The sequence below is a fragment of the Colobus angolensis genome, unplaced genomic scaffold, assembly GCF_000951035.1.
Source record: "Colobus angolensis palliatus isolate OR3802 unplaced genomic scaffold, Cang.pa_1.0 Scaffold172, whole genome shotgun sequence".
NCBI classification, from domain to species: Eukaryota; Metazoa; Chordata; class Mammalia; order Primates; family Cercopithecidae; genus Colobus; species Colobus angolensis.
The window spans coordinates 1,786,262-1,803,571 of record NW_012114844.1 but is presented as its reverse complement, the minus strand read 5'-3'; the positions used below and the strand labels follow the sequence as shown (position 1 = coordinate 1,803,571).

General features: G+C 46.6%; 1 protein-coding gene across 3 annotated transcripts in view; it reads left to right on the top strand.

Annotated features, from left to right (window-relative positions):
- CEMIP (cell migration inducing protein, hyaluronan binding) overlaps positions 1 to 17,310 on the top strand; it is a 173,587-nt gene that overhangs the window by 122,853 nt on the left and 33,424 nt on the right. For all 3 annotated transcript variants that reach the window (XM_011938365.1, XM_011938364.1, XM_011938366.1), the window contains 2 exons: positions 5,200 to 5,375; positions 7,636 to 7,845. In XM_011938365.1, coding sequence (XP_011793755.1) covers positions 5,200 to 5,375; positions 7,636 to 7,845 — 386 coding nt within the window. The remainder of the gene's footprint in view (positions 1 to 5,199; positions 5,376 to 7,635; positions 7,846 to 17,310) is intronic.

Genomic DNA, 17,310 nt, shown 5'->3' with positions numbered 1-17,310 from the left:
GTGAAACCCCGTCTCTACTAAAAATACAAAAATTAACTGGGTGCGGTGGCTGGCACCTGTAATCCCAGCTACTCCGGAGGCTGAAGCAGAAGAACTGCTTGAACCTGGGAGGCGGAGGTTGCAGTGAGCTGAGATCGTGCCATTGCACTCCAGCCTGGGGGACAAGAGCGAGATTTTGTCTCAAAAAAAAAAAAGAAAAGAAAAAAAAATTCTATTCCTCGATCACAGCAGCCAGGTTTCATGTGTCCAGTAGCCACCAGTAACTAGTGGCTGCCATACTGGACAACCCAGAATAAAGCATTTCCTTCATCACATGAAGTTCTAGTGGGCGGCATTGATGTAGGGTCAAGCAAGTCAACAGCTGAGCCAGGATTCCAACTCAGAGCTATCTGGCTCCAAGACTACACGTGCCCCTTCATCCTCCCTCCATGAAAGCCCTTGTTCCCAAGGTCTCCACATGAAGATGACTGTGGGGAACCTGGGTTTATGTTTGCTTTTTGGGGCCTTCCAACTTGAGTCCCTCTGGACTCATCCTCATACCCGATCTGAGAAGGTTAGGCCCCATCTCCCCAGACTCACTGAGTCCTGCTAGGTCTGAGCTACATGTGCACACTCTGGCTCCTTCCATTAGAAGGTCCTTGATGTTTTTTCTTCTCTTGACCCCAGGGTGCCTAGCACCTGTAGAGAGGGGTACAGGTACCCTGTAGAGAGGTGTCTGTGGGTTGTGGAACCAGGACACCTGCAGAGTAAAGACTAGGGTAGGTCGGCATCTACAGTCCTGTGTAGGGCAACTGTGCAGAGCCCCTCTGCTTCACAGGCTTCCTCCCGCCTCACCCAGGTGCTCATGGCTCTTCTGGATTATTTGAGACAAGGCTAGTTTGGCCACATCTGCTTTTCCCTGGTTGGGCTTCACGTATCAGTACTTTGAGGAGAAAGGGAGGAGTGGTGGCTGGTGGGAGAATTCTGAGGCAGGATGGGGTGCGGGGGAGTCAGGCACACAGTGTCCCTTGTCTCTCGGATAGCAGCCTGGGAGTGGCCAGTGAAGACGGCAGCAGGACAGATAAGGTGGCTGCTGCAGCTAACAGCCATGGCCAGGTCTTGTAAAAGATTCTGATAGGAAGCTCCGCAGCTGGGAAGACGGCTGTTGGACTGAAATATTCTTGCAGCTCTTAATCTGAGTTATATTTCCTTGGCTGACAGGAGTCTGATAAACACAGTGCCTCCACCTACCTGACAGTCACTCCTACACCCTGCCAACCTTCCCCCATGGAACAAAGAAAGATGCCAAATTTGCTATCTACCAACTCCCGTTATTATAGGTGTGAAGCCTGCGGTGGGAGCCTTGGAGATGGTGCTAGTGACAGCTGCAGGTGTCATTTCTGTTACACTAGCCTCCTACCATATGCCAGGGGCTTAATTTCTAAGCACATCCCATGGATTAACTCATTTAACAATCACAGCCACCTTTTGAGGTATGTGCTATTATTATTTCCATTTTATAGATGAAGAGCCTGAGGTTCCAAGAGCTTAAATACACTCAGGGACTCACAGCTGTGAGCTGAGTTGGAATCTGACCCTCACAGCCTGGCTCCAGAATTACAATCCTCCCCATCACACTATCTTACCTCTGCAGCCACGTTCAAGACCAGATCCCTGAGGAAGTTCCTCTGGCCACCTATGAGAGCAGAAACCTCTAGTCAGCATCCTTCCTGGACACCATATTTTAAGGTGGATGCTGGCAAGTTGAGAGAAGCACCCAGAGCACCAGGATGCACGTGCTGTGAGGGATGGTTGGAAGATGAAGGATGAGTGTCCTGGAGGTAGGGAGGCTCAGCCTGGCTTCCTGGCTCTGCTGAACACTGCAGGAACTCCCATAAGGAAAGACTAACACTGAGTGTGGTCAAGGAACACATCACTGAGAAGGAGAAACTGGAGCTAAGTGGGACAAAGTGGATAAAGCTTTCTGCAGGTAGAGGGAGATACACTGATGAAAGCAAAGGCATGTTCAAGGAAGGATGATGGTCTGGTCTGGCCGGAACAGAAGAGGGTGTGTGGGAGTGATAAGAGATGAACCCACAGGAGTTGGAGTTCCACTGTGTCAGCCCCTTAGACTGGTAAACAGGGAACTGAGTTTTGCATGGAGACCTCTTTGCCATCCCCTGCCTGGCAAGACTGATCCTGCTGCTCTCTGTGCCTGTTCCCTCAACATGCTCAACCCATTGGGGAGTGTGGGAAATCTCCTTCCTTTCCTTGGCAAAGTTTTCTCTGTGCTCTCAGGATCCACTCAGAAGCCAGTGCAAAGCTCTTTTTCAGAAAGATTCTGCACCCCCACACCTGGGAAGGCCCCGTAACTGAAGGCCACAGAGCTGATGGATGGGAGATGAGTCAGGGATGGAAGGAGAGGTTTTTCTGAAGGTGGCCAGAGGGAGCCCTGCTTCTGGATCTCAGAACTGTAAAGACACATGGCCCTGTAGCCCAAATGAGAAGCCACGTTCAATGGGCTGCCCTGGAGGAGGGAGCTCCAGCATTCTGCAGAGTTAACTCATTTCATATCATTTCCCCTGGTCGGTGTCAGAACCCTGGATGAAACCAAAGGCCTGACAACTTCCATGTATGGTGTCCACTCCTGACCCCTTTGGCAGGGCACAGAACTTTTTGGCATCTGCATATCAGGGAGTAAGAGTCCATGGCAGTAAATCAAATCTTTCTAAGATTATTATTTTTTAATGTCTGATACTTGTTTAAAGAAGAATCCTGTGCTAGGTGTGGTGGCATCTGCCTGTAGTCCCAGCATTTTGGGATCCCCAGACAGGAGGATTTTTTGAGCCCAGGAATTTGAAACTACAGTGAGCTGTGATCACACCACTGCACTCCAGCCTAGGTGACAGGGCAAGACCCAACCCAGTATCTAAAAAAAAAGGAGGACTCTGTGATAGATGGAATAATAACCCCTAAATATATTCATGTCCTGATCTTCAGTACCCATGAATGTTAGCTTATGTGACAAAAGGGACTTCGCAGATGTGATAAATTAAGGCTCTGGAGATGGGAGATTATCTTGGATTATCTGGGTGGGCCAAATGTGATCACAAGGGTCCTTAAAAGAGGGACATGAGAAGGTCAGAGTCAGAAGAGAGTGACGTGATGACAGGGGCAGAGACTGGAGTGATGCACATTAAAGAGGGCGGAAAGGGTCATGAGCCAAGGAACGCAGGCAGCCACTCAAATCTGAAAAGGGCAAGGGAGCAGATTCTCCTCTAGAGCCTTCATGAGGAACCAGTCCTGTTGATACCTTGATTTATCCCCATTAGACTCATTTCATACTTGCGACTCCCAAGGCTATAAGAGAATAAATTTATGTTGTTTTAAGCCACTAAGTTTATGGTAATTTGTTACTGCAGGATAGGAAACTAATATCAATTCCATGGGAGATATTTTCTCAAATTTGCCGTTCATCAATTTCACATCTTGAATAAGATACTTCAAAAAAAAAAAAAAAAGAAAGAAAAACCCACAATCTCACTGAATCTGCAGAATCCCAAAACGGTCAACATCCCTAGAAACACTGCAGGCACACAGGATATGCGCAGGGTGAAGGGGCAGGCAAGGGTCAGCTCTTCCTGTGGAGGAGACAGCAGGACAATGTCACCGTAGAAGGTGTTGCTCAGGGCTAATTATAACCATGGTCTTCATCTGTGAACACTGGCAGTGTCTGGGGGCTGAGGCCAGTGCTCCATTGCTCCAGTCAAGATCACAGTGAAAGCCAAGCTGTGTGGGTGGTGTGGTTCACAGTGGGAATCCACATGGGAGGTTATTGCTGTCTGTAATTGCATCCTCAAATGGAAGAGAAAGTATCCATAAGCCAGGTCAGCAACCTCAGTGACGAGCCCAACAAATTTAGAGCTCGCCTAAGATCTCTTTATTCCATAAAAGATTGTGGGATTGTTGTGGAGGCAGAATTTGGGGCTATAAATCAAAGGAAGTTCTAAAGTTTGAACTCCTGTCACCCTGCACCATTCTTGAGATGCATTTTCTGCACAGAGTGGAGAGGAAGAGACTGCATTTGGCAAGAGATTGAGTGGAGTGATGGGAGGGAGAGAATGGAGAGAAAACGGAGGGGTTAGGTGCAGATCCCAAGTTCAGGGGCTCTGATTACAGTGGGAAAGAGACTGGCAATTGCTAGGAGAGGTGGCAGAACTGGAAAAGGTCTTTTGTTTGTTAGTTTTTTAAGGATGGGAAGGTCTAGAGAAGTTTGAAGATAGAATATAAGGAGCCCAAATGAAGGAAGAAATGAAATTACTAGTGTAGGGAGTCCAGGGCCTTAAGGATATGGAAAGGGGTGGGACTGGGGGGTCAGTGCACAAGTGGGGAGAGCATCCTCTCCACCAACACCAGAGGGAGGGCAGGGGATGGTGAGGAGCTCCATATAGAGTCAGATGGAGGCCCTTCTTCCCTGCTCCACGTGGTACCATGGAGGCATCCAGAGCCAGGCCACTGTGGTGGATGCAGAAGGTCCAATCTGGCTCTTTCTGGAGCCCCAGGCTGTAGATACATACCCACTCTGCATGAGGCTGAGGTAAGCAGAATAGGGATTTGCCTGCTTTAACAGATTATGAATTTGCACTGTTCTAAAGTAGGGGCTTTAAAGACAGAGGGGATCTGTTTTATCTCCCTAACATTGGCAATCTACAGTATCATCCAGAGACCAGGTTTCTTCTCTCCCATTGCTCTGCCGTCTTTGGGGCATGATTCTTACCTGCATGGGCGAGGCTAGCCCAACAGCCCCCAGGAAAGAGCAAGAGGAGGGCAGTCTGGAGGTGGCACTTACCACTTCTCACATCTTACGGCCACACCTAACTGCAAGGAGGCTGAGAAATGTCATTCTCTTGGGTGGCCCTGTGTCCAGCTAAAATGCGGGAGTCTACGACTGAAAAGCAGAAGAGGAGACAAATATTAGGGGACAATTAGCCATTTCTGCTAAGGGCTTCAGACCTAAGCCTGTGTAGCTGTGAGATCTGGCTCTGCATGCAGGCACGTGACTTCACCTCCCTGACCTTCATCCCTCTGTAACATGAGACCACTGTGCACACCGGTCATGGTGATGAGTAAGCAACAGCCATGGAAGCACCTGGCATGGGCCTGGAACTCAGTGGGCATGCAGTACCTGCTGTTGTTTACCTTCCTCCCTTTCTGCCCTAGGGAAACCAATGTACCTGCACATCGGGGAGGAGATAGATGGCGTGGACATGCGGGCAGAGGTTGGGCTTCTGAGCCGGAACATAATAGTGATGGGGGAGATGGAGGACAAATGCTACCCCTACAGAAACCACATCTGCAATTTCTTTGACTTCGATACCTTTGGGGGCCACATCAAGGTATGTATCAGTCTGGCAGAATCTTTCAACCCAACCAGGAGAGTTCCCATGATGTCAGCCTCTAGGCGGGGCTTCTTGGTAGGGATGAGGGTCGGGGAACAGGAGGTGGGATCAAAGGGAGGGCGCCTTCTGGAAGTTTGAGAAGTCTTATGTATTATCCATTGGTGTGCAGCTCCCCCTACAAATATTTGGGAATAAGAGAGATGACGGAGCTAACTCGACAACAAACAGCTCTCTGCCACGTGGTACACATCACACTGTTTCAACATTGCCTTCATTCCTTGTCTTCATTATTTCATGACTACTTCATTATTACTTCATTATTGCCCTGATCACTTCCTAAAATAACTAGCATTGAACTAGCAAAAGGTCACATTTACGATAGATCCATTACCATATAGATAAAACAATAAGCAGGTGAGAGGAACTAGAAGTTGTAGCATTGGCTGGGCGTGGTGGCTCATACCTGTAATCCCAGCACTTTGGGCAGCCGAGGTGGGTGGATCACCTGAGGTCAGGAGTTCAAGACCAGCCTGGCCAGCATGGTGAAACCCCATCTCTACTAAAAATACAAAAATTATCTGGGCTGGTGGCGGGCGCCTGTAATCCCAGCTACTCGGAGGCTGAGACAGGAGAATTGCTTGAACCCAGGAGGCAGAGGTTCAGTTAGCCAAGATTGCGCCACTGCACTCCAGCCTGGTGACAGAGTGAGACTCTGTCTCAAAACAAAAACAACAACAATAACAAAAAGAAGAAGTTGTAGCATATCATTTACCTGTGAATTTCCTGGTTAGAGTCAAGACAAAGAAGAGACATAGTGAGCTGCAGGGTTCTTACCGCACAATATAGAAAAACGATACTAGTTTATTGGTGCTTACGTTTTCCTAGTATTAAGCTCAAAGAGGAATTTCTTTTATATCACAATGCAAAGTGCCTTTCCAGGCATATTGTATTGCTTAAGATACCCAAAATTTCTTCATGTGGTAATTGGTTTCAATGCCGATAGCATAATATTACCTCAGAGTTTTGCAAAGACAGTTTTCTTAAAGCTAATATCATGCACTTTAAGGATAAGACTTTTTGGTAGTGGGGCTGAAGAGACAAATGGAGTGAAACAGCATTCACAATGGGGGCCCTACTGGTGGCATTTTATGTGAGATAGTTCTTTGTCACATAGGCCTGTATTATAGGATTTCTATCATCCCTGGCCCCTACTAATTCAATGCTAGCAGTGCTCCCCAGTCATTATCACCATGAAAAACACTTCATATATCCAGTCATCTCCTGGGTATAGGGTGGGGCAGAGGCGACAATACTGTCCTCAGTTGAGAAACTCATTAGTGAAACTAAAGCAGAAATAACAGGTCTATGTTACACAAGCTGCTATAGCCCCCTTTCCAATCCTGAGAGCAGTCCCTGAGTGATCAGGGGACTCTTTCCCACTGAGCTCAAACTAGCATTCAGAGTCATTCTCAACACAACTCTCCAGGGCAGCCACTGCTGGAGTTGACACTCCAGTTGACACCTATTTTGGGAAGAAATGGTTAGCATGCCAAGATTATCCTTCTCTAGTAGAGGTTAGCTGAGCCTGACCTTTGACAGGAATCATTTTCAGACTGTGCTTTCATGGTGAGCACCTGGAGGGCAGGAATTCCGTGTGATCAAGTGGTTTTCTTGAGCCTGAAAGGAATGACTCTAGGCATATCATGAAGCGAGTGTGTGGCGTCCCCTCCACTCACACACATGCCACCAGAACATGGGCTAATGAAGATTCCAGAGTCAGTGTTCCCTTTCCCTCTGCTAGGAGAAGATCTTAGGTGGGAGACAATGGCAAAAGCTCTTGCTGCTCCATAGTTCACTGTAACCTGGATTCCCCATGCTTATAGGGCATGCTTTTTGCTAGCCCACTCCTCCAGATTATCTCAGAGTTATCCTTTGCTCCTAACACTTGATGGTTTGGGAGACAGGAAAGGAGGGTCAAAGTGAGCCCCAACTATAGAACAGCCCTTCAGAACATCTCATTTCCAAGCACTCAATTTCCTCACAATGTCCTCTGTCATTAGCAGCTCCTTGTCTGTCTTCCACAGTATAAGAAGGGCCAGGCATTCTAACCCATTTGCAGAGAATATCTTTGATTTACTGAGTATTGGGTGGGGACTGACAAAGAACAATGCCTCTGCATCTTCGGAATATGGGCACTAGCCAGGGAAATCCCAAAGCATCTCATGGGCTTCTCTGACTCTTGGTTCTCCTCTCCTAGTTTGCTCTGGGATTTAAGGCAGCACACCTGGAGGGCATGGAGCTGAAGCATATGGGACAGCAGCTGATGGGTCAGTACCCGATTCACTTCCACTTGGCCGGTGATGTAGATGAAAGGGGAGGCTATAACCCACCCACATACATCAGGGACCTCTCCATCCATCATACATTCTCTCGCTGCGTCACAGTCCATGGCTCCAATGGCTTGTTGGTAAGCACCTCCTTCCCTCAGGGAACTCTGGGGATGGGCCATGGATGGTTAGCACTGGAGGGGTGTTTGGATGTAGACACTTAATTCAGGGCCTTTAGAGGTTGAACCATCCTTAGCTCAGGTTTTAGAATGATATCAACTTGAAGCAGATCACAAACCAAACAGGAAGGAGAAAATAGGGGTTTGTCCTTACCAAAGGTACCAAGCAGAGATGGGAGAGTGATTACTTTGTGGTGGTTTCTAAGAGTCCAGTTTTTCCTGTGCTTCACTGGGATAACATGAAATCTGGAGATCATTCCGCCACCACATAGCATGACAGCTCTGCTAACTGCAGACACGGGGGTCATGCCAAGACTTGGCTGTGGTATCTACCCAATACCCAACAGATTTGAGATGGTGACAACAATGGGCTTTTTTTCTTCTGTTGAACCAAGTGTTCCTTCAGAGCAAGTGCTGCTGGGAGAAATACTCTCATTAGCAAATTGGCATGTGTATCAGAGGCTTGTCTTGATTTCCACAGATAATTTTTTTATACTAAACTGACCTTTCTCTAAGTGAACTACATTTCTATCATCTATAAACTTTAACACTGGACATCACAAAATGGCACCCTGCTAGCTGAATCTAGCAACCAGATGTGTTTTGTTTGGCTTATACTGTGTTTAGAGAAACATTTGAACATTTTTACACTAAATTGATAATTTTACACTAAATTGGACTTTCTTTAAATGAACTACACTTTATATCCTCTATAAACTTTAAAACTGGATGTCACAAAATGACACCCTTCAAGCTAAATCCAGCTATACGATGCGTTTTGTTTGGCTTAAATAGTGCCAAGAAACATTTGAATTAGTTTCCATCATTTAAAAATTAAGAGATTCTACATAAAAATATGGATTCCTGTCTTCTTTTGAAAAGTAGGATGAGTTGGCAATGCCTGTCCTGCCTCCCTGCAAGGCAACAATGGCTTGGAGCAGAGTCGAGGCTGCCTCCACTAAGACAGGTGTGCATTCTCCAGTGTGCAGCAGGCCTATCATGGCTGTTACAATTACTGTAAATCCCCCAGGCCAGTGCCACTCCTTTCATTGCCTGCTGGCCCCTGTGGGCATTTGCATTTGTAACCCCTGCTTTAAACCAAGCAGAGCAAGCCTCACCAACAGGCATATGGTTATGGGAAAATAAGAAGGCTGTCCGTGTGACACTGGTGTGGTTCTATTCAATGTACTCTTCTATTATAAAGAGTGTCTGTTGTTTCTGTGTTTTAAATACTCTGATTTAAAACCTCCCACTGAGTAAAGAGAAGAGATCCTCAGCTTTGGAGCCCAGTCTAGGAGGGCCTGGGTTCAAGGGCTTGATCCACAGATCATGAGCTGTAGGACCTTGGGCAAGTAGCTTAACTTCTCTGAACCTCAGCTTCCTGCTCAGTCAAGTAAAAAAACAACACCAAACACATAGGGCTATTGTGAGGACGAATGAGATGCAGGTAGGTTTAATGTGGAGGTACTGTCCACACATGAAGGCTGATTCTCCCCAGCAGGTGGTAGAGGACTGTGCTGGAGCCATTGCTGGAAGCTATATGAATTTTTTCTGGCTCAAGGAAAAAGGAAAGGAGAATGTTTTCTGGCTAAAGCTGAAAGACATCAAGATTTACAATAAATTCAGAATGTCAGGGATGAGCATGGGCTCTGGAGCCAGACTTCTTGGGTTGCAGCTGGAGTTCTGCCACTTACAAGCCGTGTGATCTTGGGCCAGTCATTTTACCACTCTATGCTTCTGTAAAATGGAGAGGATGGCACTGCTTACCCTGCATGGTTGCTTCTAGGATTAAGCAAGCAGAGAACACGGAAAGCATGGAGCCCAGTGTGTGGCCCACATTTTGCCTTGTGTGCAGGCCTCAGGTCTGTCCTGCTCCCTCGTGTGATTTGCAGAACCAGTGCAATGGATGCAATCACACCTTTCTCACACAGGGTGGTGATGGCAGTCAGGATACATGGTGAAGAGACCAATGTAGAATTGATTAGGAAAGATAACAGGCCTCACTGAGTCTTTGGAGCTTTGCTTGTTCTAAGCATTTTCATTGAAATTCTATTCTTAAATTTAGCTTAAATTCACCTACATTCAACTTTATTAAAAAGAAAGATATTAAGATTACCAGAAGCCTGTGATTACAGATCTGGAGCAGTTCGAATGGAAGCTCTTGTGAATCTCAGGGAAAATACACCACACACACACACACACATACACACACACACACACACACCCTGGAGTGTGGATGTGTGGCTGTGCTTTCTCACGCACTTGCTGTGTGACTGCTGGCAAGCTACTTAACCAGGCAGGTCTTCAGTTTCCTCACACGTGCTGTGGAGAATGTGATGGCTTCCTCTCAGGGTGGTTCAGTTAGAAAATACATGTGAAATGTTTTTGGCTGTCTTTGGAATAGCAAACCTTTCTCAGAGCACTGAGCCCAGGTCTCAGCTGCAGCAATGGACTCAAAAAGGGGGAAGCGGCACAAGAATTACTGGTGGCAGGGGCAGAGGCCTTGGGCACTCTAGGACACCCAGCAGGGTTGAGAGTGAGCATCCCAGCAGGGCTGCAGCCTGGGAGAGGCTGGGAGAGGCTGGGAGAGAAGATGGCATAGGCCTTGAGCCAGGAGTGTGAGTTCATGAAGATAGGCTGGGGGAGTGAGAAATGTGTGGGGCAAGAGGGAAGGCAGCAGATCGGGGGTAACCCACGGGGCTGTATCTGGAGCAGCCACGTGGGTCACTTATACCCACAGTGGAGGTGGACTCTTGGAGCCAGAGCCTTGGACAACCTCTCAGAACCAGAAGACCCTTGCTGCCCTATATGCCAAAGTCTCCCTCCAGCCTGGCTCTTAGGGATGCCAGCTGCCAAACTGGCAGGGCCATTGTACAGACATTAGGTGGCCGAGGTACCAGTTACAGCCTGGTCCTCGTGGCCACGTAGGACTCCAGCCTCACTCAGCTCAGGACTGAGCTTGATGGCCAAGCTGGTGGGTTAGGAGTTGAAGTCTGCAGCCCTTGAGGCCTTCCCACGGTAAAACCAAATTGTCCTGGCTTAGAAGCTAGATGAAGTGCAGGCCTCTAACTCTCTAAGCCAGACAGACAGCAGGGTAATGGAGCATATTCCAGTGTCCTTCCCTAAGATCTCCAAGAGCCATCCCCCACATGGGAATTGGGTTTTATGGATTGGCACCTCACCCTGTAAATGCTCCGCCACTGGGGCAGAGATTTCCACATTCGGAGATGCTGCCTTGGGAACTGGATGATCTCCATAGGTATTTTACATTTGCTTCCCTCATTTTGGCTTGAAGGATTTACTCACGCCTGACTATGTTTGGAAAGACGTTTTTAGCTGATGGGACAAAAGGAGGCCAAATACAGACAAAGATGAGATCGTGATTTGGAATGCAGAGGCCACTCAGTAGCATCAGAGAAGCCTTTTTCCTAACACCATCCCTGATCTGAAGGATGAAGATTCCAGACAAGCAGATACTGGCTTGGGAGAAAGAAGGGTTTCTAGGTGTGCAGAGCTGAGAGTGCCTTAAAGCCTGGCCCTGGGCTGATCCTACAGTGTCCTGGAAGCCCCTTGCTCATGAGCTCCTCTCTCCCTGCTGCCTGTAGACAGGCTCTGATATCCTTTATCCTCAGAGGACAGCTTCCTTCATCCCTAATTTCCCCTTGGGCAGCCACCTTTGCTCTTTCCCTTTCTTCACCACCAACTCTTGGGAAGGGTGGCCTGAAATTCCACCAACTCCTGCTTCTTACTCCTGTCCTGACACAAATGTGGGCTTCTCAACTTTTGCTCTCTCTGAGCCTTGGTGATGGTTCTCAAGATGTCATTCAAAATGTCACCACCAAGCTCAGCAAACCCACTGCTGTCTCTCCTTCTTCATTCAACTCCTAACTCTTTCTTGATATAGCAGTTATTATGGGCTTCAGTAGAACATTGAGGTAAAAGAGCATAGAGTCACAGAGACCTGTGTTTTCATCTGCCAGTGTGGCCTTGTGGGACTGATGGAAATTTTCTGGGACTCAGTTCCTTCCTGTGTGAAGTGAGGATGATGATAGAACTAACTTCAATGGGTCTTTAGGAAGATTAAACCAGACAATGTATATGACATAGTCAGCAATGATATTAAATAGTATTACTTATTAAATAGTATCACTGTGTGCCTCTGTATCTAACTGTGTTCTGTGTAAACATCTTTGGTTTTGTAAGATAGTAGCAAGTATCCAAACAAACAAAAAGAGACTGGCCTCTGTAGTTAAAAGACCTTGGCAAACACTGCATACATGTCTTCTTTCCCTGTTTTGGAAATTCATGATGAGTGCTAGCAGAGCAAAGGCTTGCAATAAAAACACACGCTTAGCTTTGGTTATCCTAGCGATGCCTAAACTCATTCGCATCTCACAAAGCTGGCGTTCTATAACACAGTTTGGAAAATGCTTCTCACTGTATTGATATTGTCAATGGTGTCTTTCTTGAAACGCAATGGTTAGCACCAAAGCTGCAGGATGCAGGCAGATGTGGGGTGCAGTCTGCCTTCAAAGGAAGGCTCTATGGCACAGTATCTGTAGGCTGGATAGTGGGGGTGGGGGATGCAAAATGGGCCCCCACTTCATCTTAACATGTGTTTCTCAACTCTGAGGCAGGACATAGGGGGAATCACCTTCCTGTTTTTCCTGGAGGAAATGAATCCATTCCAGTACTTTCATGGAAGCACAAAATGACTTCAATATGGGTTCCGCTTGTTTCCTCCTCCCTTTCCTCTTTAAGGCAGAGAATGGAAGAAGAAACCATGCCCTTTCCTTTCCTTCTTTTTCTCCTTGTGCATTGCTCAAAATGTTCTATCATTGACATAAATGCTCCCAATAGCCACAAGATGCTTGAAACCAGGATGTCCCCAACAGGCTGCTACATGTGGCCTTGCAGGTTGTGCCCTGCACTGCTACAGGGGTGCCATCTATATGGACTGCAGCCAGTCCCCAAGTGCCCCAGCCCCAGGGACACATCCTCCCTCTGGCATCCTATGAAAGATGGCTGAGCCCTCTGTGTATCTGGCAGGAAATCCAGTGCCCTCTCTCCCCAACTCACAGCTCTGGAATTTGTGGGAGAGGCTTTGGTTTTTCCTGGTTACCTCCCTCTTTCAGTTTCTTGAATTCACATTCTCACTCACTTCTTGATTCATGTAGCTGCTCTCAACTTGGAACTGCTCAACAGGTTCACCTTTCCTGCTACCTAGACAGAACTGATTTATCAAGACAGGAGAATTGCAATAAAGAGTTTAATTCACGCAGAGCTGGCTGTATGGGAGACCGGAGATTTATTATTACTCAAATTAGTCTCCCCCAAAATGGGGGGAACAGGGTTTTAGGGATAATTTGATGTTTAGGGGGTGGGAAAGGGGGCGTGCTGATTAGTCAGGTTGGATATGGAATCACAGGGAGTCCAAGCTGTCCTCTTGTGCTGAGTCAGCTCCCGGTGGGGGCCGCAAGGTCAGATTAGCCAGTTTATCGATCTGGGAGGCACTAGCTGATCCATTTAGTGCGGAATCTGAAAAATATCTCAAGCACTAACCTTAGGGTTTACAATAGCGATGTTGTCCCCAGGAGCAGTTGGGGAGGCTTAGAATCTTGTGGCCTCCAGCTGCATGACTCCTAAACCATAATGTCTAATCTTGTGGCTAATTTGTTAGTCCTACAAAAGCAGTTTATTTCCCCCGTAAGACTGGGGTTTGTTTTGGGAAGGGGCTGTTATCGTTTTTGTTTCAAAGTTAAACTATAAACTAAGTTCCTCCCAAAGTCAGTTTGGCCTATGCCCAGGAATGACCAAGGACAACTTGGAGGTTAGAAGCAAGATGGAGTTGGTTAGGTCAGATCTCTTTCACTGTCATAATTTTCTAACTCTTGTAATTGCTGCAAAGGCAGTTTCAATCTCTCCTTTCCATATGAACCCAAATATGAAACCCAGACTCTTGTCCTTGATTTCCCCAAAAGTTTCATTGGCCCAGGGCTTTTACTGGTGGATTGGGGTAAGAGATGCAGAGGGAGAGGTAGTACACCAGAGATCAGCACCGAAACCAACAGTAAGAGATGGAGTAACAGGTCCCTCTATTGACCAAACGCCTCCTCTTCATTCTCCCATCCTCCTCCCCACCTCTTCTGGGCTGCCTTAGAAACTCATTCCTTTCCTTGTTAGGCAGAGTAATTTGATTGTCCAGGTTTTTCCTTCCACCCGGTTTTAATTTGCATATTCAAAAACTCATTAAGACACTCACAAACAAATGACCCACACTCCACTCTATGGCAATCTTCTTTTCAGCAGTTCAAAAAGAAATTAAAAAAAAAAAATGGCAGAAGATTGGAAATTCCCGTCTTCTTTATAACATGGTTGTATTTGTTGTTGAGTTTCTCAATCACATAAATCATATCACACCCACCCTAGAAGGCAGAAACAAGTAAAATTCACTTCTATCTGTATTTGTTTTGAACAGCACTTTCTTTTACTTGCTGTATACAGGTTGATGGTGGAAATTATTACATACAGATATGTCCTGATTTGCACAGAATGGTCCATTTTAGACCTGTTGTCCCAGCTTAACTACTAATTACACCTCCTTCACTTCAAACGTGTCCTGGTTTAGACCATAAACCAAATAAAATGGTCACACCCTCCCCTGCCACTGAAGCAGTCCCTGCTGGCCCTTTCCAGCTCTGTGTCAGGCAGAGCCCAGGAATTTTCTCCTTCACAATCCTCTGCCTGGACCACACCTAACAACAATTGAAGACTTAAAACAGTGTTCAGGAATTGCTTTCACAACTGCCAACCAACAGCAGGGAGGAAGATATCCAGAAGAACAAAGGGAAAATACAATTTGTGCAAAAGAATAGGGGGAGAACTTACATATTACTTCTGATTGGCATACATAGGGACTGAATGGCCACTTGTGAATCTATGTGCATGTTTGTTTATGCAGCTACTGTTGATGTATCTGCTATCTATCTATCTCTATCTATCTATGTATCTATGTATCTGTCTATCTATCTATCCATCCATCCATCTATCTACGTCTATCATCCCAAGCTACGTCACAGTTTAAATATTTAACTCTGGGTAATGTTCTAAGGAAGAACAATCCCAGAATGTTAGAGCTGGAAGAAACTTTAGATGTCATCCTATCACACAGGGACACTTATGCAAGTCACACACAGCAAGTTTGTGGCTGAGTAAAGACCTGAACTTGTGTCTTCTACCCCCACCCCAGGGCTGTCCTCAGCCTTATCATGCTTCCCTCTTGATTCTGTGTGCCATCCTCACCCCACTCCTAATGAGAAGAAAGAAATGCAGCCCAAAGTGAGAGCGTCTTTTTCTTTCTGGCATTGTTGAGTATTGATTAACACACAGGTTATGGACTCAGACAGATGGGGAATCAAGTCCCAATTCAGTCCTTGCAAGAGAAGTGATGTGGGGCAACTTTCTAAGTCTGTGTCACTTATGGAATCATAGTTGTGATGAGGTTTAAATAAGATAACATGTAAAAACATTTAGTATCCAATAAAAAGTGATCATTTTTCTTCCTTTCAATGAGGGTTTTTCTCTCAGGAGTTAGTTTCTTTCTCTGGCATTTTTTAGAATAAGAATGTACCTAACTCATTATTTACTCCTATTCAGAGAAAGACTACCCAAAGTATGATCCACACAGCAGGGTAAATGGGTTCCTAAGATTTAGAAAGAGCTATAGGCAAGAGGCAGGAGGCAGGAGGCAAGAGGCTTGAGTTTGATCACAGCTGCAGAATGAGGTTGCTGAGCATCCTGGGACACTCCACGTCCCTTCTCTGGGCCTTGGGATCCTCCTCTGTAAAGCTGAAGGCATTACACTTGACCTCAGATGTTTTTGCCTTTTTCTCCCATGCTTGTCTGTCCACGCTATTTATAACAAACTTTTCAAGCTTAATAGGAGAAAGGAAAGCAGTCCCATTGGCTGACCTTGATATTGATTGACTTATTAAACAGGTGAGTAGGATTCAAGACCACACCCTTGCCTATTACTAAAGATGAAGGGAAGGATGTTTATTCAGAAGAACAGAGAGCCTGCCTGGAACAGAGCTACATGTATGTTGGGTTCTCCCTTATGGAGTGAGTGGACACAGAAAACCATGCTTCCAGCCTTGACCTTCTACATATGGCTTATGTGACCTTTGGCAAATCACTTACCTTCTCTGAGTCTTGTTTTCCTCATCTCTAAAAAAAATAAAAATTGAATAGAGGATGGTGTGAGATTTCAGCAAGATTAAAAGGTATAAGAGGCCAGTCCAGTGCTGGGATAGGGAGTGTGGTTTGAGGATGCTTTTAAAGGATGGCTGCCTGGGAGCTGGGGAGTAGGCGGCTATTATATGAAAGACCCTGGGCCGGGTGCAGTGGCTCACGCCTGTAATCCTAGCACTTTGGGAGGCCAAGGCAGAAGGATTGCTTGAGCCCAGGAGTTTGAGACCACCCTGGGCAACATGGTGAAAGCCCATCTCCACCAAAAATACAAAAATTAGTCATTCGTGGTGGTGCATGCTTGTAGTCCCAGCTCCTCGGGGGACTGAGGTGGGAGAATGGTTTGAGCCCAGGGGGCAGAGGCTGTAGTGAGCCAAGATCACACCACTGCACTCCAGCCTGGGCAACAGAGCCAGACCTTGTCTAAAAAAAAAAAAAAAAAAAAGCCTGGAAGGAACTGTGGTGTCTACATCAGGGCCTCTCAATCAGAGATGATTCTGTCACCCTTCCTCCCTTCTACCCAATGGAATATTTGGCAATGAATGTCTGGAGACATTTTTGGTTGTCACAACTGAAGAGGTTTTCCTGGCATCTAGTAGGTAGAGGCCAGGGAGGCTGCTAAACATCCTGCAATGCATAGGACAGCCTCTCAAAATGTTCACAGTGCCAGGGGTGGGAGGTGGAGGGTTGTTGCTGGTTGGTATGTGGATTTTCCGGTGCTTGGCATGGTGGCAGGTACTGAATATGTATGTGTTGAATTGATGTCATCAGGAAGCAGGAACTCCCTTAGTGGATGACATCATTGGGCAGTCTGTACCCAGGGGTGGGGATGAAGGGTGTAAGATAAGGGAGGCATTTCTTGCCATTGCCCCACTGTGTAGCAGGCTACCTTGCAAGGAAGTGAGCATCTCTCTGGAGTGTCTGAGCAGAAGTAGGTACCTGTTTGCCAATTATGCTTGGGAACAGAGTCTGGGGATTGGACAGGGAGGCGGGGCCCAGGCTAGAGGCCCTCTGAAGACCTGAGTTCTGAGATTGATGAGTTTAGAGATTTAGACCCAGAAGGGGCTTCAGAGATCATGGAATTCAAGTCCTTCATTTTTGTGGTGGAAAAAAAGTGACTGAAGAGAAGATAGGAGTCTTGTCTGAGATCCCCATGCTGCTTGGATGTGCTGCTGAAAC